General features: G+C 34.6%; 1 protein-coding gene across 2 annotated transcripts in view; it reads right to left on the minus strand.

Moving 5' to 3' along the window:
- The window catches only part of LOC143230337 (adenylate cyclase type 5-like), a 207,302-nt gene that overhangs the window by 11,833 nt on the left and 170,377 nt on the right, over positions 1-25,092 (minus strand). For both annotated transcript variants that reach the window (XM_076463731.1, XM_076463732.1), the window contains exons 13-17: positions 22,693-22,821; positions 10,885-11,022; positions 9,407-9,582; positions 8,482-8,731; positions 4,388-4,534 (exon numbers count right to left, since the gene is read on the minus strand). In XM_076463731.1, coding sequence (XP_076319846.1) covers positions 4,388-4,534; positions 8,482-8,731; positions 9,407-9,582; positions 10,885-11,022; positions 22,693-22,821 — 840 coding nt within the window. The remainder of the gene's footprint in view (positions 1-4,387; positions 4,535-8,481; positions 8,732-9,406; positions 9,583-10,884; positions 11,023-22,692; positions 22,822-25,092) is intronic.

The following is a 25,092-nucleotide window of genomic DNA, read 5'->3' on the forward strand; positions in this document are numbered from 1 at the left end:
CATCACCACCCACCGTCAACTCTTGGGCTACTCTTTTACCAACGAATAGTGGGATTGACCGTCGCATTATAACACGCCCACGGCTGAAAGGGCGAGCATGTTTGGCGCGACGGGGATGCGAACCCGCGACCCTCAGATTACGAGTCGCACGCCTTAACACGATTGGCCATGCCAGGCCGTACAGATATGTAAAGGACACGATTGCGGGATTCACATCCACAGAACACACACTTAATTTTTTCAATCACATTTGCCTTATACATCCTAACATTAACATCACATGTGTACAGGAAGAAAGCAATCAAATATCATTTCTTAACCTCAAAATTACAAGAACCGATACACAATTTAAAAGAGGAATCCACCGAAAAATGTTTTGAAACAAAACAAAAACTCAACATACTAAGAAACCAAATAAACACAGCCATAAAACTTTGCTCACCAGATAAAATTAACGACGAATTAGACAAAATAAAACAATACTTCATCAACATCAATAAGTTTCCTCCACAAACCGTAGAAAACATTATACGAACACACCTAGACAGAAAGCAAAATCAACCAAGTAAAGTAAATATATCTCACGAATCAAAAAATCACGAAACCATATACTTGCTCCATACCATATATTCCCAACATCAGCAGACAAATAACCAACATTTGGCAAAAACTAGTAACAGAACATATTCTGTTAATTAACATTCCAATTAATACCAAATTTACTCAAAAATCAGGCGCAAAACTTAGGTCTATGCTATGTAAAAAGCACACTGACAAACACAACACCGACATTATTTATAAAATACAATGCAATAACTGCCACGACTTCTATATTGGAGAAACAAGTAAAAAAATGGAAACCAGATTCAAAGAACACGAAAAGTCACCTTCACACGTTTTCGAACACTGCAAATTAAATAAACACCCAAATACTAAATAAAGAAACAAACATAAACAAACGCAAAATTAAAGAAGCCTTTCTTATACAACAACTCAAGCCAAAAATAAACCAATATAAAGGAACACCTTTATACCTGTATCAATTAATATATCAAACATTTAAGCACGCCCTCTACATTCCTGCACTCAATTACACAACCGCCTTTAAGCATATGGTCAGTTACCTCTTTCTTTCTTTGTGAACCTGACGATGACCAGGATAGCGCAGATAGATCTTGTGTAGCTTCGCGCAAAATTCAGTACTAACGCTTTGTTTCCACTCTCCTCCTTCAGTGTCTTAACGGTAAGCAGGAAAGCTTGTAACGTTAAATTTCGGTATTCGATACCCGTGATGGATACAGCACATTTCGCTAATTATATAGCTTTGCGCTTAACCACAAATAATCAAGCAAAAAGAAAAAAGCCTTGATCTCCTAACCTTCTCTGAAATATAAAAGGAGATATAAAAAAGAATAATCTAAAATCCAAATAGATGATTCGTGGCATAGCATGTGTTTGTTAAAATTTAGTTCAGAGTAATATAGTTGTAACCGATGTTCTGTTCTCTTCAAATACGGCGCATAACATACGTATATAGAAAAATGATGAAATATGTTCCATACTAAAATAAAAGTATTAGAACAACCCAAAAACATATTTGATTTATATTCTTTATCTATAGATATACAGAGAAATATATAATTTGAAATTGCCGAATACATTAAGACTTAAATGAAATTAGACGACAAAATCTACGGATTTGAAAAAATAGAACGTTACGTAGTAAGAAAGGTATCTTAGAAAAAGATCTACATAGCAGTGATATAATTATATATCTAAGTTAAATCTAGTAGACAGTACAACCCCATCGCTGTATATAATAGAGGTTAAACGTGAAATACGTTGCTTCCTTAGAGAATGTGAATTCTTATTTTTCAAAATTTTCTTCCAGTAAAAATAATTTTGTTTATTGAACTTCTACAAGTTAACTTTACTTATGCCACTGATGGGTCTAAGTTTATAGTAGACGATAGTATAACAATTTCACACATATTTGATCATTTGTTCAAACGTATAGTACTTTTCATGTCGCCCCCCAGTAGCACAGCGATATTCTGCTAGCTCTCACCACTAAAATTGAGTTTCGATATCCGTGCTAGGCAGAGCATAGATAGCCCACTGTGTAGCTTTGTGCTTAATTACGTACAAACAAAACTTTTCATATCTCTACTATTTCGTTGAAACACAGACTAAATATTAACCAAATTGAACTAACTGAATAACTTCCTGAAAGTAATTAACAAACTAATACATTTGTTAACTCAAGCAATCCTACTCTAATTTAACAGCGTTTTCATACTATTTAAATCGTTTCCTAAACTTACATGCCCGGCATGGCCAAGTGGTTAAGGCACTCCACTCATAAACCGAGGTCGCGGGTTCGAATTCCCGTCACACCAAATATGCTCGCCTTTTCAGCCGTGGGGGCGTTGTAATTTTACGGTCGATCCCACTATTTGTTGGTAAAAGAGTAGCCCAAGAGTTGGCAGTGGGTGGTGATGACTAGTTGCCTTCCCTTTAGCTTTACACTGCTAAATTAGGGATGGTTAGTGCAGTTAGCCCCCATGTAGCTTTGCGCGAAATTCAAAAACAAACCCATCATTCAATTAGTTACTGTAAAATCAGTGTGTTGAATTAGGAACCTTAAGGCCACTAGTTTAACCACCGTAATATATTTATGTAAAAAACAAACACACAATCCCAAACTTACAAGAAGGTTCTAGCTATTGCACCACGTATTCACTACGTAACATCAACCGTTGAAAGACAAGAACACTGTTATAACACTGCTCCCACTTCAAAATTACTGTCAGCTGCACCTTTTATGAGTGGATATTGAACATTTAGGTATGCTAATACAAGAGAAATAGCTAGTTCTTTCTTCTGTTCCTTCAGTTATTGTACCACATACTACGTTTTTTCTACTTTTTATTTCATGTATAATCTTTCAAATAGTTTCAATTTGTTCAAGGACGTACAGTTTTTAAGACATGGTAAAGAAATTCACTAAATTGAGATTGTTTTAGTTTCCTTTTCTCTTTTTCAGTCTCTTGGAGATTACTCTCCTTTGCAACTGTGACATTACCGGTTTAACTACAATGAGATTTGATCAGACTAGGATATCATCTTTAGAGAGTCAGCTTGGAAATAAGTCTTGAAAGAATATAGTCAACCCGGTACGTTCAGAGTAGAAGATGGTTTGTTCATTTTTCATAAAGTATGTGTTTTCTTATAACAAAGCCACTTTAGGCTTTTTTGTCTGCTGTGTCCACCGAGGAGAATCGAACTTTTCATTTTAGTGTTGTAAATCAGAAGACTTCATAAAGTGAAATGTAAATACTGTTGATTTATACTGTTTTAAATAAAGATTGTGTGTTACAATATGTTTCCAATCTATTTTTCCTTAGCACAGACGCAGTTTTAACAGAACTCGACAACACATTTCAATACATCTTGCGGAATCCCGTGTTAAATAGTGGACCTACGTAATATACTTTTTGGTAAATTAGTTTAACTAATAATGTCATCCTTGTAACGAGAGTAGACCAGGTGGATTCTCTTATATCATAATGCATAGTTAATGACATTTTCCGTTAGAATTCTTGAGCACATGTAGGGAAAGGTGTGAGTGGTTTGATCCTTGCATTTGTCAATTCACTAATGCCTTTTGTACTACGATTTTTTTGTCACAATCCTTCTTTACTTCGCTGATGTTGTTCTGTACTTCATTTTTTACTTCAATGATGCCCTACTTTGTATTTAAAATGGTTTCATCAATCTTGCAATCAACCAGGTTAATTTCTTTTGTAAATCTCATGTTTCACTTTTATAATTTCTTTCTCTTTCTTCTAATTTTCTGCCTCTTATAGTTTTGATTTTCTTTCTTCTTTTGAATCATTACCATTATATTTAACAGTTTCTATTCTATCAAGTGTTACAATCTTGAAGCTAAGTCTCGATTTTATTTTTACTAAAATAATCCCATTCCTTACACCAGTAATGCAGTATTTTGTTTTTGTCGGACGCATTCATTTGGATTATTCAGTAAGAAGAGTGATGCATAGTTCAATCTAATTAATGATAACAAAGGAACTTAATTTGTTGAGCTTAAGTTATGGAAGTTAAGTTACTAACACTTGCCGAGGGATGTGAATTTACAATAGACGCTAAGACAATTTCGCTTACTTTTTGACTTTTGTCGAGTATGGAGTAACACTTGCATCTTTAATACTTCGTTGAAAAACAAACTCAAAGAAACCTGTATTTCAAGAATCTTCTATTCATGTTCTCATCACGTGACGTGAAATCCCATATGGCAAAACAAGAACACAAATATCCAAATAAAAAGTAGTATATGAATTGCTGAAATATATATAGAGTAGATTACCTCATCAAAATCCGCAATGATTTCGTTTAGTAGTCGCAAACATTCCACTCCTTCATTGTTTCCTTCTAATTCCATGTAGAACTCACTGAAGTTAGGGATAGAGGCAAACATAATGCAGACACTGTCTCTCTGTTCGTGGTAAAGGTCCTGAAAAAAGCCATAGAGTTATAAATAATTAAAGCTTTGTATGTTCCAAATGTATTTGCAAAAACCTAAAGGTTTCTTCACACATATTTTGACAAACAATCATTTACTCGTTTTCAAAACTTGTACTTGTTCTAAAAGGATTGCAAGTACTTTATTTTAAAAACTAAAATAATGTATAAGTTTGTAGAAGAAAGCATTTCTATTTACTCAGTGGTCCACATTTCCAAGAGAAATAACTGTGTCAGGTCAAGTAAGGGTGATACGTACACGTTATCTACTAAGGTAGAGGAAAGAAAATGTGTTAAAATGGGAATAAAGTTCACCATACAACACAAATTTTTCTTCTTCATCATATTGATATAGTTGAAGTAGTTGAGATATATTATTAGCATGTTGTATGTATATTTCTAACATGAAATCACAAAATTTTATAAAACTTGGCTAAATGGAACTAAAACAACACATACGACTGTTCCAAATTATATTTTTAAACTATCCCCCCCCAGTGACACAGAAAACGGATTTTGATACTTGTGTTGGGTGTTGTACAAATAGCTCTTTAGCCTGACATAGCCAGGTTGTTATGATGCTCGATTTGCAATCTGAGGGTCGCGGGTTCGAATCTCCGTCACACAGCATGCTCGCCCTTGCAGCTGTGGGGTCATTATAATGTGTAGTCAATCCGTCAATCTCACTCTTCGTTAGGAAAAGAGAAGCCCATGTGTTAACGGTGGGTGATGATGACTAGCTGACTTCCCTCTAGTCTTATACTGCTAAATGAGGGACGGCTAGCGCAGATAGCCTTCGTATAGCTTTGCGCGAATTCAACAAACAAATAATTGAAAAGAAAAAACTTTTAAATTAAATTCTCCAAGCTTTATTTAATCAACAGATAGTTGTGACTTAAAATATGTTCAAACGGTATTAGAAAATAAATAAATTAGAAGTTAAAAACATGTTTCGTAAAATAACCAAAATATGAAAAATAAAAGAAAATTTGCTGGATAACTAGTTTCAAAATTGGAGATTTATCCGATATGAACACAAATGGTGATGAAAGTGCGAAACTAAAAATAACAGTTATTTACAAATAAACATGTAAAGCTTAAATCAACCATACAAAAATCCATTAAAATAGAAACATTACATTTTCGATCTTGTTAACTGTGCTAATAATAAAAAATGTGGGGCCTGGCATGGCCTAGCACGTTAAGGCGTGCGCTTCGTAATCTGAGGGTCGCGGGTTCGCGCCCGAGTCGCGCCAAACATGCTCGTCCTCCCAGCCGTGGGGGCGTTATAATGTGACGGTCAATCCCACTACTCGTTGGTAAAAGAGTAGCCCAAGAGTTGGCGGTGGGTGGTGATGACTAGCTGCCTTCCCTCTAGTCTTACACTGCTAAATTAGGGACGGCTAGCACAGATAGCCCTCGAGTAGCTTTGTGCGAAATTTCAAACAAACAAACAAACAATAAGAAATGTGTATGTTTTTAATATAGAAATTTTACGTCATTATGCGAAATATTTTTCAGTCAAATAAATAATGTTAAATGGAAAATGAAAAAAATAAACACATACACACACACATTCATACAAGAAATTGTAACTTGACCGCTTTGGAAAGTTAAATTTTTCTTCATCAGGGACAAACTGTAAAGATATCCTAGAGAAATAAGCAGCTATCATTCTTCAGCTATAAACGTTGTTGAGACAGTTCATCAAAATAAAACAATACATTTTTTACACACATTTCTAACACACATTTTTTTGATTTCCTTTAGTTTAAACGTTAAGTGACTGTTCTTGTATAGTATGCAATTAATAAGTTCTTCTTTCTTGGCAAAGAGGACTTGGTCTATCTTAAATGTCCCTTTTATAAAATAGAAATATAATGTAAATATATACAGTGGTACCTCGGTTCTCGAACTTAATCCGTTCCAGAAGGCTGTTCGAAAACCGAATCAATTTTTCCCATAAGAAATATTGTAAGTTAAATTAATCCCTTATAGACCTCCAAAAATTACGCATTATGAAGCATTTTAAGTAAAAATATTGCTTAGTTATACCTGTATAATAATACTTACATGCATTAAGTCAACCACAAAAACTATAAACACAATAAAAAAATAATAATTGAAAATTTAACTGCACTTAACCTGTGCTGAGGAGAGCTGGTGGCGTAAGTGAAGTGGTGAGGTAGGTGGAGACTAGGAGAGTTATTATTGTTTGAAGGGGAGTCACCTTCCATATAAACGCCAGGGAACTCTCCTTCTGGAGTTCTTTTTCTTTTCTGTCTCTTTGCACCACTACAACCTGCTTGAGATTCACTGGACTTATTTCTCACTAAAGACTTGTCTAATGAGGTTTGTTTCTGCCTGGCACCCTTCCCATGTCTCACCACACTATGTATGCCACTTCTCTTCCTAAAGTCTTCAAATCACCCCCCTACTAGCCTTAAAGGCATCACTTGTATTAGCACTCGTTCCAGGGGTGTCTTTCAGGAGGTCAGCATGCAACTGCTTTGCTTTCTCACAAATGATGGTCTCAGAAATGCTATCACCAGCTAACTGTTTTTCGTTTACCCAAATCAACAACAGTTTTTCTACTTCTTCTGTTGTTTGTGATCTTTGCTTCGTAAGCACTGTTCCTCCTTTTGCAACATCAGCTCCTTTGATGAACTCTTTATTTTTCAGTATGGTGCAGACTGTAGACTTCGCCATACCAAATTATGTAGCAAGGTCAAACACGTGAACACCACTCTCATACTTCGCTATGAGACCTTTTTTAACCTCTATTGTGGCTCTAACAACTTTTCTTTTTGGTTTGCTGCTTTCATTATCCTTCTTTGACCCCATGGTGGCTTATTTAATCAGAATATTTAGAAAAAAAAGAAAAAAAGAAAAACGAGAACGTTCACAGCAGATTTTAGCGGGAGTGTGGACTGAGCGACAGATGCGGGTAAAATGGTCGAAGGGTCGTTCGGGTCATCAGTCGGGTTATTTCGGTGGTTCGGGCCACGACAGCTTGGTTCGACAACCGAGTTTATGTTCGACAACCAAGACATTTCTTCTCAAACAATATGTTCGAAAACCGAATTGTTCGAGAAGGGAGTCGTTTGAGAACCGAGGTACCATTGTATATGTAAACACGGCTGGTATAAAAAGAGAAAACTCGATGTAGAGGAGCGAACAACGTTTTGATCTTCTTCGGTCATCGTCAGGTTCACAAAGAAAGAAAGAGGTAACCTACCGATAGCTGACCACATGTTTTAAGGGGGGTTGTGTAATTGAGTGTAGGAAAGTGGAGGGCGTGCTTAGATGTTGGATACATTTATTAATATAGGTATAAAGGTGTTCCTTTGTATTGGTTTATTTTGGGCTTGAGTTGTTGTATAAGTAAGGCTTCTTTAATTTTGCGTTTGTTTATGTTTCTTTATTTAGTATTTGGATGTTTTCTATGGTTATGTTGTGTTTATTTGATTTGCAGTGTTCGAAAACGTGTGAAGGTGACTTTTGTTGTTCTTTGAATCTGGTTTCCATTTTATACTTGTTTCTCCAATATAGAAGTCTTGGCAGCTGTCACGTTGTATTTTATAAATAATGTTGGTGTGGTGTTTGTCAATGTAGTTTTTACATAGTATAGACCTCAGTTTTGTGCCGGGTTTTTGAATAAATTTGGTATTAACTGAAATGTCAAACATCTAAACACGTCCTCTACATTCATACACTCAATTACACAACCGCCTTCAAACATGTAATCAGCTATCGGTTAGTTACTTCTTTCTTTCTTTGTGAACCTGACGATAATTCTTCGCTGCTCTACATCGAGTTTTCTCAACCCATACCAGTCATTTTTACACATATATTTTTCTCTACAAGTGGCTTTTCTCGTCATCACTGATTATAATGTAAATAATTCCTTTATAAATAGCCGCCTGGGACTACATTTACCTCGTTCCTGTGGTCAGCAGCCAGAAAGTGTTCAGCCACGTGGGCTGGAAGAATATTACTAAGAAGCTTTCTATTATAAGCCTGTAGATGTTCCATATCTTCCTTTTCTTCCACGGCCTGCAGTTTCCACAGAAAATCCAATCTTTCGGTGGCTTCCGCCTGGTGGCCGTGGATCAGCAGGGCAATGAGGAAGAGTACTACCACTAGAATGGCAAGATATTTGGAAGGGGTTGAGCCATGATCTATGTTTCTGTTTCAGAAAAAAGAAGATAAAAACTTGAACTTTTTCTATCGATAACTCTCTAAGCCTCTCACATTGAACGTAACAGAAATGCAGTGGAGTTATATTGCAACTACAGAGTTCGTATTTTTTGTCAGTTATGACAAATATAATGCTTCCTATGAGATACAAGGACTTTTGTTCAAATAATTTATTAACATATTCAAGTAACAGAAACTGATAGGGGACCAGCTACTTTAAGTTTTACCTATTTAAGGTACATATATTTAAGATGGATCAATTTTTAGAAATTTAAGTTGACTAAAACAGTTGTTGCTAATAATCAAAGGCTGCTTGAAAAATAACAGCACTTATTTCTTGTGCCTCAATTTCTTCATTCATGAAGGTAAATCAAAATAAATGTTTTAGTTCTTTATTATATTACGAAGATAATTAATTGCTTCTATATTTTGACGAGGAAAAAGTTTTCAAACAGAGAAAAGTTTTTCTTTTCTATATACTCCAGTGAGGTTTTCACTACGATTGGATAATAATGTTTTTTAATTATTTACTGAGAATAAGCTTATAAGCAGTTATATTCTATACAGAGTTACACGTCAGTTATCTATTACCTACAAAACACAAAAGATATTATGTTAATAGCAGTGGAGAGGTGATGTCTTATTGTTCTGTCAATATACTCACCCTGTGTTCTGTAGTAACAATAGGTCATACACCTCAAACAAAGGTGCTTGAACAAGAAGCGGAATAGGGCAAAAGCTTCCAACAAACGCCACAAGAATGAAAAACTTTTGCATTACACTCAAAGTTAGGAACGCTGCCACGATGAGCATCATCAACACCATGCTAAAGGAAATAAACTGTCGAAAAAAAAAGTTAAAAATTTTAAAATACTTTCAGACAAACAACTTATTCTTGTCAACTTACCACAGATAAATAAACACTTTAAATGTCAGAAGCTTCATCAGCAAAAACTGTCATATGAAAGAAACTTGATCATTTAACTTTTTATCAATGGTTACTCATTGAACTTCGAAATCTTATCCAATCTTAGTTTACTTACACGTTAGAACAGGTGTGGGCGATTAGCGTCTCAAAAGCCAAATCCTGCTTTCCAGTGGTGGCAGAGATGCTCTTTCAACGTTTTTAACTGCGTAGACAATACTTGTTTTACCTATATGTATTTACTTATACGCATATCACATCGCAGATCGATATTCTACACCAGTCACTCGTCTTTAAAGATATCAACAAAATACCTGAAGGATTCTTGTTTTTTGTTTAATTTCGTGCAAGCTACACGCGGGCTATCTGCGCTAGCCGTCCATAATTTCGCAGTGTAAGACTAGAGGAAAGGCAGCTAGTCATCACCACCCACCACCAACTCTTGGACTACTCTTTTATCAGCGAATAGTGAAATTGACCGTAACATTATAACGCTCCATACGGCTGAAAGGGCGAGCATATTTGGTGGGACTGGGAGCCAGGAGGAATATTATTGCTTATTTCTGTTCCTGAAAGTTTTTTTTTATTCTTGTCGTGAGCTTTGTATGGCACAAGATATAGTTTGAAACGTTGGCCACACCTTCACTAGAACATAATGTTCGAGACCACTTTGGGCTCCAGTGAAACATCTTATTTCTCATAATATGATGCTCGAGACCCATTTTTGTCACAATCAAATTACATATTCACAATAATACATTATGTCAGACTAATGTAAACAATCATCAGATTAAAAGGTTCGTGGTAAAACCACAATAAATGGAACAAAATCTCAGTAGTTTTAAAACTGTCGAAATTAGTTATGATACATTTGTGCGTCAGTCGCACGCTGTCTTCATTGTTGTTCGAAACTAATTTAGACTAACAACAGCATATTTACACACGAGAAAACAACGCCCTGGATCTTTGATTATTAAAATATGACATTTACAGAATACCTATGATTCACACAAAACTTTGATCACTTGTGCATTTTAATGAAAACTTTAGGCCTAACCAGAAGGTTGGTTATTACAGTTTGTTAAACTTTTTTTGTAAGTGAAATATTTACCGTAAGATGGTAGAGTTTTACTCAAGCAACAAAAAAAATCTTGAAATATTTCATTTACCTGAAGAATTCCTAAAGACTTATAAAGTGCAAAGTAGAACTGTATTACCTCTGGTATTCTTGGGAATTCTCTGATCATGCAGTCTTCAGACAAACGGAAATCTACTAAGATAGATTCTTTAAGAGAGGAATTGAAAGTGTTATTCTCCAAGACCCAACATCCAGCCTGGGACACTTCTAGGAAGGCCTGTGATGCATAAATATAACAACAACGGTTATACCACATTAACTGTAATTGTTACTATTACAAGAAGTGGATTAATATTAAATATATAAATACGGCGGTTTGAATAGGATCTAATGTTGGGTTAAAAGTCTAAGTTGTGTTTCAATAAATATTTCACACTGTAGATATAAATAACACCAGTTTAGAAGTCAGGTGATTTTCGGCATGCCGAAGCGGTCACCATTGCCATGTGTTGAACTTTCAAAGTCTTCCAGTCGAACTGACAATGGTAAGGCAATCTCACCTCACAACTTGTTTGTTTGTTTGTTCTTGAATTTCACGCAAAGCTATACGAGGGCTATCTGCGCTAGCTGTCCCTAATTTAGCAGTGTAAGACTAGAGAGAAGGCACCTAGTCATCACCACTCACCGCAAACTCTTGAGCTACTCTTTTACAAACGAATAGTGGGATTGACCGTGACATTATAACGCCCCTGTGGCTGAAAAGGGCGAGCATGTTTGTTCTAATAGGAATTCGAACCCGCGACCCTCACAACTTATGTCCAACTTCCATTTAAACTAGATGTTTGAATAATTTTATTGCTTTACTTTCATAAATTTGTCAAGTCAAAATGATTTAAGCTTGAATTTAACCTCGAAATTAGGTCAAAAATCGTTCAGAAAACACACATATCTTACCTGACATATGAAGAATGCACTGGATTTTATCCGAGAGGAAAGTTTCAAGATTTAAATATCTTATTTTCACCAGATGTTGATATATTTGAGAGGGAAGAGAAGAAAAATGTTATTCATGTATCCGCACCCCCAAGCATTAAATATTCTTAACTGAAATGAATAACAATAATTAAGAAAATGTATGTTATAAATATAATAAAATTGATTCATATTTTTCTGAGAATTTTTGTTAAAAATATATACAAATGCTTGAATTATATATATATATATATTTGCAACATAAAGTCCAAAAGAAATAACAGAAATCATTGCAGCAGATCTAAAGACACTATCGAAGTTCATTTAATATAGGTTTAAAATATCTGGTTTCTAGGTTTGTTTAGTTTTAAAGGTTCTCTTTTCCTCTTTTTACCGAGTATTGACTGAATGGTTATGCTCTCTTCCTTTTCCTCAATCTATCACTAGATCGTTTTGGATCTGAACCCCTTCCCTCCAAATGGTCTCTGCAGGATATTATAATTGAAAGCTTGAAGTGTAGTGAAAACTTTCTTACAACCTTTCAATATTTATTGCAGCTTAACTCATGTATATAACCAATTTCTTATTTTAAAGGAAAAAATCCTTATAGTACTGTAAATTTATTATATTGGTGAAACCGAAATTAAGATATTTCATTAATATTATTATTCCGTAATAAGAACAAAATCTTTCGGATGAAATATTAACATTGTTTTTATTAGAAAGGTGGCTCTCGAAACCACCTTGCTGTTAAGACCAAATATCACCACATAGTTGGATCCACCTTTGAATGTAGCCATAACAATATCAGATTACTTAATTATGTGAAACATTGTATTATATCCTAGCAAAAGTACCTGACTTCGCTCGAGTTATTTGGTTGGTAGCGTTGTATTCTGAACCCATTTTAGCATGAAGGAATAACCTGTATACTTTTGTTGCTAAGCAACATGACATTAAAAACTGCTCTTGGAAGACATAGTTACCAAAATGCACTGGTTTTTCTACACATTAGAAGATGTTAGATAAGACATCATTTCCTTTTTATGTGGATTTTCACTAACTTGCTACATCAAAAATACATTTTTATATCAAGTGTTTCTCATCAAAAATTTAGGTATGTTTCATTGGAGAGTAAGATGCACAGGTACTAACAGCAAATGTTGGATATATATTACGGCAGATTACACAATGCCAAACTAATGAAATGATAATCAAAAGTGACACGTTTTATTTGTTATTAATTATTTAATTATATACCCATTAAGTTTGTTTATTTTGTACTTTTAATTTCGCGCAAAGCTACACGAGTACTAGTTGCGCTAGCAGTCCCTAATTTAGCAGTGTTAGACTAAAGGAAAGGCAGCTAGTCATCACTACCCACGACCAACTCTTGGGATACTCTTTTACCAACGAATAATGGGATTGACCGCCACATAATAACGCCCCTGTGGCTGAAAGGGCGGGCGAGCATGTTTGATGTGACGGGGATTCGAACCATCGACTCTCAGATTACGAGTCGATTGGCCTAACCAACTGGCCATGCCGGGCCATTTGTAAAGCTGATCCATCTAAAATTTGTAATTTTATTTTCACATCAAAGACTATATAATTTGTAATTTCTTAACTTGTTATATTTTTCTTAAGTTAAATACATGCCACATGAAAATTAGCGCTATTTACATGCTTGAATCTCACACGCCTTGTACCACACCGCTAATGTATGATTTTCATGTAAAATAAATCATTTTGCGTAATTAAGTAACCTGTCTTTGTTATGTCGACATTGAAAAGTGATATTTGGTCTTAATTGCATGGCGATCTTGAGAGCCGATTTTCTAATGAGTATAATGTTAATTAATATTATTTCATCCAAAAGATGTTTTTATTACAGAATAATAATATTAATGAAATATCTTAATTTGAATTTTACCAAGATGATAAATTTACAATACCATAAGGATTTTTCCCTTTACAATAAGAAACTGGTTATTACGATTTCAAATACGCGGAAATTTTAATTTAGAAATTAATTGAATGTCAATATGCATCACATTTATGATATTTGATCACATTTTTGATATTTGCCAACAAGACTGATAGACGCAATTTTCTTTCTTAACACAAATACATGTTAATATACAAAGAAAAATACCATTTATAATAACGGTTATTACAAATAGTTATGACAAATATTGGTTTATATTGAAAAATTTTACAAACTTACAAACAATACTGAATATGCTCTATGGTCAGGAACTAAATCTTTTACTGATGGTTCAAGGAGAGCGAATTAATACTAAGTTGATACACAGGTACACTTCTCTTGACGGTTTGAAATACAGGTAAGCTTTTACCCGCTGACAGTATCGAATGTCCTCATAAAAATACTAACGTCCGAAGATAATACTCTAAAGTTGAACGGTTCGTAGTGTTCGAAATCTGTAAACGTTCCTCACTTAATATCTCTAGTTATAGACGTTTTAAAGGACGACTGGTGTTGGTCAATAAGTCTCGTCAATGTCATAACAGCCGCGATACATTCTGCTATATTTGTTGCGAGTATACGCATATTCATCAAAGACGCTCAATGACTGCTCTTATGAAGAAAGCATATCATCTGTACGTCGGCTGTAAAATTGGTGATCAAGACCAGGAATGGGCGCCTCACATTTGTTGTGCGACATGTGCTGTCTGTCTGAGAGCTTGGCTCAGAGGCACTCGAAAGACAATGCCGTTTGCTGTCCCGATGATATGGCGAGAACAGAAAGACCATGTGACGGACTGTTACTTCTGTTTGACTAATGTGTCTGATTTCTTTGCCAAAAAACAAGAAATCAATTGAATACCCTAATCTGCCTTCAGCAATGAGACCCGTGCCACATGACGACAGCCTTCCAATTCCGAAACCACCAGCGAAATGGACCTTAGACGAACCAGATGAAGAAACTGCAATGCATGGAACTGGCAGTGAAATTGATCTGGATTTTGAACCGTGCTCCTCAGGCGATTCATATCTCATTTTGGGTCCGTTAAAAGCAAAAGCCGAACTACTGGGTTTCGAGACTGCAGGAATGGTATTTGCTGTCACCAGGCACGAAAATTTCTGTTTTTTCGAAGCCGTCAAGATGATATAACCAAATTCTTTGCACAAGTTCACAGTCTCTGTTTCTGTGTTGACATCCAAGGATTGTTCTCTGCTTTGGGTTGTGACCATGACCCGCAAGAGTGGCGTTTCTTTATTGATTCATCAATGTTAAGCCTCAAAGCTGTTCTTTTACACAATGACAACGTTCACCCTTCTATACCTGTTGGCTATGCAGCACACATGAAAGAAACCTACGAGAACATGGAAATGTTGCTGAAGCACATACAGTATAGCAAGTACAACTGGAATATCTGTGGAGATCTGAAAGTCGTTACTCTGTGAATGGGATAGTTGTGCCAAAGAGTCACATTATTCTAGACAGAGCTGGCTACTTCGTAAAAAGTTAGTCCCAGGACAGAAAAATGTGGCGCATGAACTGCTTGTTGACCCGGCAAAGATTTTTTTGCCTCCTCTTCACATAAAATTGGGCCTTATGAAGAATTTCGTGAAAACAATGAACAAAGAAGGCGAAGGTTTTCGTTATTTAAGAGAGATGTTCCCAAGAATAATTGAGGCCAAGATCAAAGAGGACATTTTTGTTGGCCTTCAGATCAGACATGTTATGAGTGACAAGCGGTTCGAAGATCTGTTAGTTGGGCCTGAAAAAATTGCCTGGAAAGCCTTCAAAGCCTTTTCTTGGCAATTACAGAGCCCCACATTATATTCAACTGGTAGACAAACTTCCAAAAGCATACAAAACAATGAAGTGCAACATGTCACCTGAGATTCATTTCCTCCACTCACACTTGGACTTCTTCCCCGCAAATCTCGGTGCTGTCAGTGAGGAACACGGTGAAAGATTTCATCAGGACATTGATACAATGAAAAAATGATAACAGGACAACTGGAATCCGTCAATGCTTGCTGACTACTGTTGGACATTGCAACGTGATGCACCGGACATTGAATAGAAACGAAAATCAGGAGCGAAACACTTTTAATTATGTTGAACTTAATAGCGTATTAGAAACATAAACGCAATTAAATACGTTGTTGCCGGTAAACAGTTAACTGTCTATTTCTCAGAGTTCCTACGTGATGAAGCAAAACCAAAACTATATTTGTGCAGACCCACCGGGTACCTGTCACAAACAGCAAAACTTTTCAAAAAATTGTTGTGCAGTGTAAGCGTTTATCACAATTATAGCTTCTGCGGCCTATAGTATACTGACTGTAGAAACCATAGAATATTTTGTGTATCTACTGATTTATAAACTTTAAGCGAAGTTCCAGGAAATTCAGTTGGCCCAACAATTCGCTACTTTTCTTCGTAAAACATATGTTGTTGATTCTTATATTTGAAAATCTACAAATTTAGAGAACAGGCGGAAGTTTCGTGATACACATTTAACACTCCTACGAAAAGACGTTTCTAGTCCTGATTTCTCCAAGCCCCTTCCCCTGGCTGTGGTTTCGCTAGATAGTAGATAGGGACAGTGGGAATCTCGTTAATCCATTCATTAATGGATTTAAATGGCAATTTCATTTAAATACAAAATTATTAGCCTAATATTAATAACCTTTCAAGTTGCTCTGGGGCCTATTAGGCCCCACTTTTCGTAGGAGTGTTAACAATATAAGTTATATACAGTCCTAAATATATATATGTTAAATTGAAACAAACATTAAAATAAATATGTAATAGCAAATCTGTTACATATAGTATATGTAATGCATCATTGGTGTAATAATTTCTGTTACTTCCTCTGGATTTCATGTTACAGATATAAATATACATTTGCATATTTCAAGCATTTGTATCAATGTTTACAACAAATTATCAGATAAATCTGAAGCAGTTCTTTTACATTTATAACATGAATCTTCTTTATTATTTTCTTCTACTTCAATTAAAAATGTAGAATGTTTGGAGATGCAGATATATAAATAACATTCCTCTTCCCCCTCTCTAAGATTTTTCTCTAAGATAAAATCCAATGTGTTCTTGATGTCAGATAGGTTTGTTTTGTGAACAATATTTGCATACATTTCTGAGTTAAAATCATCTTTATATCATACTGGGTTGATAAATTTATTAAAAGCAAATTAAAATTATCGAAACGTCTAGTTTTGATGGACAACGGTCATAAGTGTGTAAGGTGAGATCGCCTTGCCATTGTCATTTCGACTGGAGGGCTTTGAAAGTGTAACATACGTCTGTGCTGTGCATGCCGAAAATCGCATGACTTACAATGTTATTTATATATATATGATATTGTCTTTTAGTAAACAAACCCGGTTTGAGAGTATTCTAATTTGTAACATTACATGCTTTAAAAGTAGGAGCGCACGTACACAATAGTTGCGAATCGTGCCTCGAGGGTCGTGAAATACTCTCTCAGCGTAAATTATCTCTAACAATCTGTTCTCACAAAATTTTACAGTGTACACAAGTCTATTATTATGCAGCAAGTTTTATCTGATGGTATTCAATAACAGATAGGCAGATAAACAGATGATTTACTGATGTAATATGACTAAACAGTAAACTGAGTTCACCCACTCTTGGGCAGAAATGACAATCTGTAGATGTTGGTTTGTCTAATGTTTACATTCGTCAACCAGAAAAAGACATTGCTTCATTACATTCAGTCTTTTCGCTTTAGTAGAACTAGGGTGGATATGAAATAAAACATTCCTAAGAATTAAACATTCTGGTAAACCTCTCAAACAAGTGTAAACATTGCACGAATATAAATTACACATACGCTAAACTTTCATTCGTTGCGAAGGTGAGAGCAGATCTGAAGTACATATGCATATTTCGACTATTAGTTTGGTTTGGTTTGAATTTCGCGCAAAGCTACTCGAGGGCTATCTGCACTAGCCGTCCCTAATTTAGGAGTATAAGACTAGAGGGAAGGCAGCTAGTCATCACCACCCATTATTTGTTGGTAAAAGAGTAGCCCAAGATTTGGCAGTGGGTGGTGATGACGAGCATGTTTGGTATGACGGGAATTCGAACTTGTGACCCTCGGATTACGAGTACCTTAACCATCTGGCCATGCAGGGCCTAACAGTTACTGCCCTCGACTTACAATCTGAGGAATACGAGTTCAAAAGTTGTAACCTAGCATGCTCGCCCTTTCAACCGTGGGTGTTATAATGTTGGTAAAGAGTAGCTCAAGAGTTTATGGTTGATAGTACTGACTAACGGCCTTCTCTTTATTTATCATTTCAAAATTAAGAACAGCTAGCGCGGTTAGCCTTGGAGTAGCTGTGTGTGAAATTTAACAAACAAACATATCACTGAAAAGATAAATTACACAGATGACAACGCAAGCATCTGAACTTCCATATTTTTCACAAATGTTTATCCATAAGACATGCGAATTCTAATTTTATCTGTCAGTAATTACGTAGTTACTAATATCAATATAAAACAAAAGTGTATTTTTAGCAAAAACTTGTGTCTCGATAGTTAGTAAAGAATCATGGACAGTTTTAGAACAGAAATATAGTGTATTAAATTCCCTGTAACCTGCCAAATAAAGTTTGGTTACCAGAAACAATGTATTTATATTAGTTGCACGTCAACCTACTATTAGTCACTTCGTTATGGTAAGAACGATATATATATATAGAAAATACCCATGGGAAAATGTCTTTATTGTGTTACTTAATGTTCAACATCGCAGCAAGTAAAGTGACAACTATTATTAATCAGCTCATTTTGTCAGTGTCGAGATGCATTTAAGTACAAGACTCATGGAAAGTAACCCGTATTTTTCAGTTCGCTGTTGCACGCACTAGAAAGTAAGCTTACTTGAGAAGGTTCTTCATTGTGAAACTTAAATCGATAATTTTCGTAATTACAATGTGTGTAAGTTAGTTTGTGCGTGTATGAGTGCTTACTCACCTGAAAACTCAATATTGTTGTTGGCTAATTGTAACATGACATAACATGATTTTCAGGAGAATAAGAGACCCCTTGACCCATCTCGACTGTCCCATCCTCTAAGCTCAACTAAAACTAGTAAATAAAAAAAATTAAAGCCAGGCCTTGTCATTCATATATTTATCAAATTTACTGTCTGCACAACACCCGAAGGCAACCTATTCCATAGGCCAACTATCCTATTTGAAAAATAAAACTATCTTAACTTACGACGGCTTCTACCTTGCCTACATCTACATTTGTGTTACATAGTTCTATAATTGTCGCCGTTAAGTATGAAACTTTGTTGCATAAACACTGTCAATTCTTTTTACAATATGAAACAATTCATTCAGATTCCTTATAACCTGTCTTTTTTTCCATACAAAACAATTTTAAGGATCTTGATCTCTCCTAAATATGACATCCTCTCCATCCTAGATACATTTTTAATAACTCTTCTTCGAATCCTTTCGAACAATTCAATATCTTTCCTGAAGTAAGGAGCCCCAAAATGAACAGAAATCTCAATGTGGCTTATACAGTGAAATTATAACTTTTTAGACTTGTACTCAATATTTCTGTAGATACAACGTAAAATCCACCTATTCACCGTACCAATAGCAATAGTACACTGCTACGATGGACTAAGAGATTGATCAACCATTACACTAAGATCTTTTTCTTTCGTAATAATCTTAAGGTTATTCCCATCCAAATAATACTTATAATTCAAATTATGATAACCCACATGCAATATCTTGCACTTATCATAATTAAAACCCATCTACCATTTATTTGACCAACTCACTAAATGATCTAAATCCTTTTGTAAAGCAGCAGCTTTAAAATTTAAGTAATTTAATGACAATTCCTTCATCTATCATTAATGTAAATAAAAAAGAGCAATGGTCCTAAGTTTCTTTAAAAGCTTTTTATATTGCACTTTGTCAAAATCTTTCTGAAAATCCTGAGATACCAAGTCTACATTCTTACCCTTATCAACAAAGAATGTCAAAATATTTGTAAGGCAAGCTTTTTCCTTGGTGAAACAATCCGATAAAATTCTAAACTTTGTTAAATGACATTTAAACGTACCTTTTGTCAGACTTTTCAAACGTTTTCTCACAACTGATGTAAGACAAATAAGCCTACAATTACTGGAACAACTTTTATTACCTCTCTTTAAGATAGAAGAAACATTAGGTAATTTCCTTCCAATCTCTTGGTATTTGTCCTGTGTTTGAAGAACTTACAAAAACTTGTGGCAAGTGGCTTGCATATCCAGTCTTTGACCTCCTTTACAACCGTCAGGAAAATATTAACTGACCAAGGAGACTTAGGATTCTTTAAAAATTCTCACTTTTGTTTTAACAAGCTCAGAATTTATGCAGTTGTCTTGTTCAATTTTGTTTTCATCCATCAGTTGTTCAAGTTAAGGAACAACAATAATACTCTAGCAATTTCATAATCATTACATGCAAGCCTTCCTTTGTCATCCATCTTAACATTTTATTTACTCATAATTTACTTTAAACATTATTACTGTTAATTTTTATGATTAAAACCAAAATTTTATATATCTTTTTATATATGTCTTAATTTTCTATTTAGCTAACGTTCTTGATAACAGTATATTTAAATTTCTTAAATTTTTGATGCTTTTTTTTAGTTTTTTCTCTTATACCATTTGTGAGCCAACTTGGTTTTTACTTGCAGCCACCCTTTTCTTTCTGTAATTTGAATAATCAAAATTATTACCTTAAAACTTTACTACATTGTCTCAGTGTTTCCGAATAACTCAGCTGCCCAAGTAATTATTGTTCTATCTCTTCGAAACTTGCTTTTTTTAAAACTTGAAATCAACATATTTTTCCAGTTTTGTTGTCTATATATATTTCATTTTAAACTATCAGTGCGCGGACTAACAACAATATTAAATTATACTTTTGTTGCTAAGCAACATGACACTAAAGCCATTTTTGGAACATAGTGTTACTACTAAAACGCACTGAATTTTCTATATAATAGAAGTTGTTAATTTAACTGATTTTTATCAATACTTGTTCTATAAATACGCTACAAATTTATTTCATGAATAATCTTAATGTTGATTGGCTCACAAAGGAATTTACCAGTGTTTGACTGCCTCGACTACACTTTTGTCCCTTTTCGTTGGTTAAGCTTAATTTTACAAAATTTATTTATTGTAGTCAGCTATAAAGTGTGAAGTTAAGATGTATTATGGGGTTGGGTGAGGGTAGTAATACTTGTCCCGCCATTTTTGAAGGGCGATACGGAAGTTAGCCGTAATAGTTACTGCCACTCATCCATTTTCGATGTTTTTTACACTTGTTCACTTTAAATCTAATTACAAGTATTCTGCTTACTAAATTTTGGTTTCATTCATGCCCAAATACAACAAAACTATTAACTAAAAGATTCATCTATTTTTAACTTACGCCTTTCTCATATATATATATATATATTACCTTACGTAATATGTAAAAAAACTTTAGATTTTGGCTTATATGGTACAGCATACGCTTTGATATAAATGGCTGATGTTTTCTACTGTTACATACAGGTTTATAGAAAACTACCATCATTTAACTTATTTTCTAACGAGGCCCTGCATGGCCAGGTGGTTAAGGTACTCGTAATCCGAGGGTCACAAGTTCGAATTCCCGTCATACCAAACATGCTCGTCATCACCACCCACCGCCAAATCTTGGGCTACTCTTTTACCAACAAATAATGGGTGGTGATGACTAGCTGCCTTCCCTCTAGTCTTACACTGCTAAATTAGGGACGGCTAGTGCAGATAGCCCTCGAGTAGCTTTGCATAGTGTTTATATATTCCCTATTAAATGATAAAAAAGTTTTTTTTATTTTCATTTTCCATTTTCTTATTTTCATCTTTCGAAGCTTTACTCAAATAAGTGGTTGAGTCTAACAACGGAAAATGCATATTTTTATTTTATGTTCATTGGCCTTATGATTTTGGCCAGCAGTGTACGTGATGTCGTCTCAGTATTTCTAAACTGTCTTATTAGGTTAATGCCTGGTTACTAAATATAGAATAAACCAATACAAGGTATTTAAATCAGTTATATCGAGAAACCCACTTGTTGAGAAATTTATATGCAAAAACGGCTCGTTTGGGTTGAGAAAATATTTTACATAGAAGAGCGAACAACGTTTCGACCTTCTTCGGTCATCGTCAGGTTCACACCTTTGGTTCACAAAGGTCGAAACGTTGTTCGCTCTTCTATGTAAAATATTTTCTCAACCGAAACGAGCCGTTTTTGCATATAAAGGTATTTAAATGTATATAGCTACTTACTTTCCCTTTTTTTTTCTTTTTAAACGCCCATGTCTAACGTTCCTTTGACAGCTAGTAACAAAGCAATGCATTTTAAGTTACTACGCTTCAAGCGAGCTAAAATGAATTCACTTCTATAAGGGTAAGGCCTAGTCATTCCAAACCAAACTATCATCAAAACAATACGTTAAACAGACCAACATAACAGTACCCACATTCTTTACTGGCACGTGGGTTAATTTTTTTGTCACCTCTATAGCATAAGAATGGTCGAACTTCGCGTCTGTTGAAAAGATATAACATGTTTCTCACTGAATGAAGAATACGTGTTAAATCAAGTCGACTTTCAACAGTAGTAAAATTTAGTATTACTGTTCGTGAAGACATTAATATTTATTGTTAAGTCTAGCTTAGTTTTGTATTAGTGACAGGGTTGGTGCTCCCCAAGCTCAGAATGGGCCCCAAATGGCTAGATTAATACTCGTACCCAAATTAGCCATAGCGTAGAGCCACAAATGATGTCAGTCTATTTCTCCATCAATCATTTTGTATACTTATGCTCCTATTTTGTGACTTATGATTAAGGAGTCTGACAAAACCAATAGAAACTTACAAAGAAACTCACCAAAGGAACCACACATACGATAAACAAAATAACAAGTACAATCAAGGTCACAGCTTGACTATGCTTCCGGCTTGCAGATATGTCACTAGTAAGCTTTCTTACCAAAGCTGGTATCTTGCGGGTTGCAGTCTATAAAAAATAAACGAAATGGGAAGAGACATTACATAATGATCTTTGCGTTATTTTTTTTTAATTTAAGCTTATTAGTGTTCACTCCGGTAAACATAATGAAATTGTATTTGACCGGCGATGACATTTGTACAACACATTAATTTATAATGAATAACGAATCCCACAACGAACTCAATTATAGTCAGAATGGAAAAATAAAATTGCCTGTATACAATTTAATTATGTTGAATAATATATTTCACTGGTTATTGTAAACCAAATATATACACAAAAAGCAAACTTGCTTCTCAATTTCCGTATTTATAGTAAAAACACAGGACTACTATAAGAGCAATATTGCACGTTGATTTGGGACTAATTATTTAAAAAAAAAAATTTTCTTTGTCCACTAAATAGAACAAATAAAATAAATGTACCTGAACCAACAATTATTCATTTTATTATTTCACATTAATATTTAAATGTTTAAATTATACATGATTGATAATAAATCACAGAATACCCTCAGAGCCAAGGAAAAAGAAATTAACTAAACAAACAAAGATTTCGATCGAGATCATTGTATTATACACTACCAGGTGTAAGTTGATAGTCTCTACTGTGCTGCCATCTCTCTATTGATTTTGCTTCTATTTATATGCAAAAACGGCTCGTTTGGGTTGAGAAAATATTTTACATAAAGAGCGAACAACGTTTCGACCTTCTTCGGTCATCATCAGGTTCACAAAGAAAGAGGTAACTGACCGGAAGCTGGCCACATGTTTAAAAGGGGTTGTGTAACTGAGTGTCGGAATGTAGAGGGCGGTGTTAGATGTTTGAATATATAATTTTATTTATTTTATTATATTAATATAGGTATAAAGGCGTTCCTTTATATTGGTTTATTTTGGGTTTAAGTTGTTGTATAAGTAAGGCTTCTTTAATCTTGCGTTTGTTTATGTTTGTTTCTTTATTTAGTATTTGAGTGTTTTCTATGGTTATGTTGTGTTTATTTGACTTGCAGTGTTCGAAAACGTGTGAAGGTGACTTTTTATGTTCTTTGAATCTGGTTTCCATTTTCTACTTGTTTCTCAATATAGAAGTCGTGGCAGTTATCACATTGTATTTTATAAATAATGTTGGTGTGGTGTTCGTCAGTGTAGTTTTTACATAGTATAGACCTCAGTTTTGTGCCTGGTTTTTGAATAAATTTGGTATGAACTGGAATGTCATATTTTGTTACTAATTTTTGCCAAATGTTGGTTATTTGTTTGCTGATGTCAGGAATATATGGTATACAGCAGTATATGGTTTCGTGATTTTTTGATTCGTGAGATATATTTACTTTAGTTGGTTGATTTTGCTTTCTGTCTAGGTGTGTGCGTATAATGTTTTCTACGGTTTGTGGAGGAAACTTATTGATGTTGATGAAGTATTGTTTTATTTTGTCTAATTCATCGTTAATTTTATCTGGTGAGCATAGTTTTATGGCCGTGTTTATTTGGTTTCTTAGTATGTTGAGTTTTTGTTTTGTTTCATGTGCTGAGTCCCAAGGAATGTATAGTCCAGTATGGGTGATTTTTCGGTGGATTTCTGTTTTGAATTGTGTGTCAGTTCTTGTCAAATAAACACAACATAACCATAGAAAACACTCAAATACTAAATAAAGAAACAAACATAAACAAACGCAAAATTAAAGAAGCCTTACTTATACAACAACTTTTACCCAAAATAAACCAATATAAAGGAACGCCTTTATACCTATATTAATATAATAAAATAAATAAAATTATATATTCAAACATCTAACACCGCCCTCTACATTCCGACACTCAGTTACACAATCCCTTTCAAACATGTGGTCAGCTTCCGGTCAGTTACCTCTTTCTTTGTGAACCTGACGATGACCGAAGAAGGTCGAAACGTTGTTCGCTCTTCTATGTAAAATATTTTCTCAAACCAAGCGAGCCGTTTTTGCATATAAATTTCTCAACAAGTGGGTTTCTCGACATCACTGATTATTGATTTTTCAATAATTTAAACACGATAAAATGATAGATCAAACTACATTCGACTACTAGAAATGTTTTTTTTTTGTTGTTGTTGGACCATCGCGAAGCGCAAATCTGCACAATGGATTATCTGTGCTGTGTACATCGCTGATATCGAAACCTAGATTTTAGCTTTATAAGCCTTTAAAGTTCCTGTTGTTTTACTGAGGGGTGGAAGTTTTTAAAGTGTTACCTTCAAATTTGAGTTTCTTCTGAAAATATAAAGTACAAACTGAAG

Source organism: Tachypleus tridentatus, chromosome 10 (assembly GCF_004210375.1).
Source record: "Tachypleus tridentatus isolate NWPU-2018 chromosome 10, ASM421037v1, whole genome shotgun sequence".
Taxonomy (NCBI): domain Eukaryota; kingdom Metazoa; phylum Arthropoda; class Merostomata; order Xiphosura; family Limulidae; genus Tachypleus; species Tachypleus tridentatus.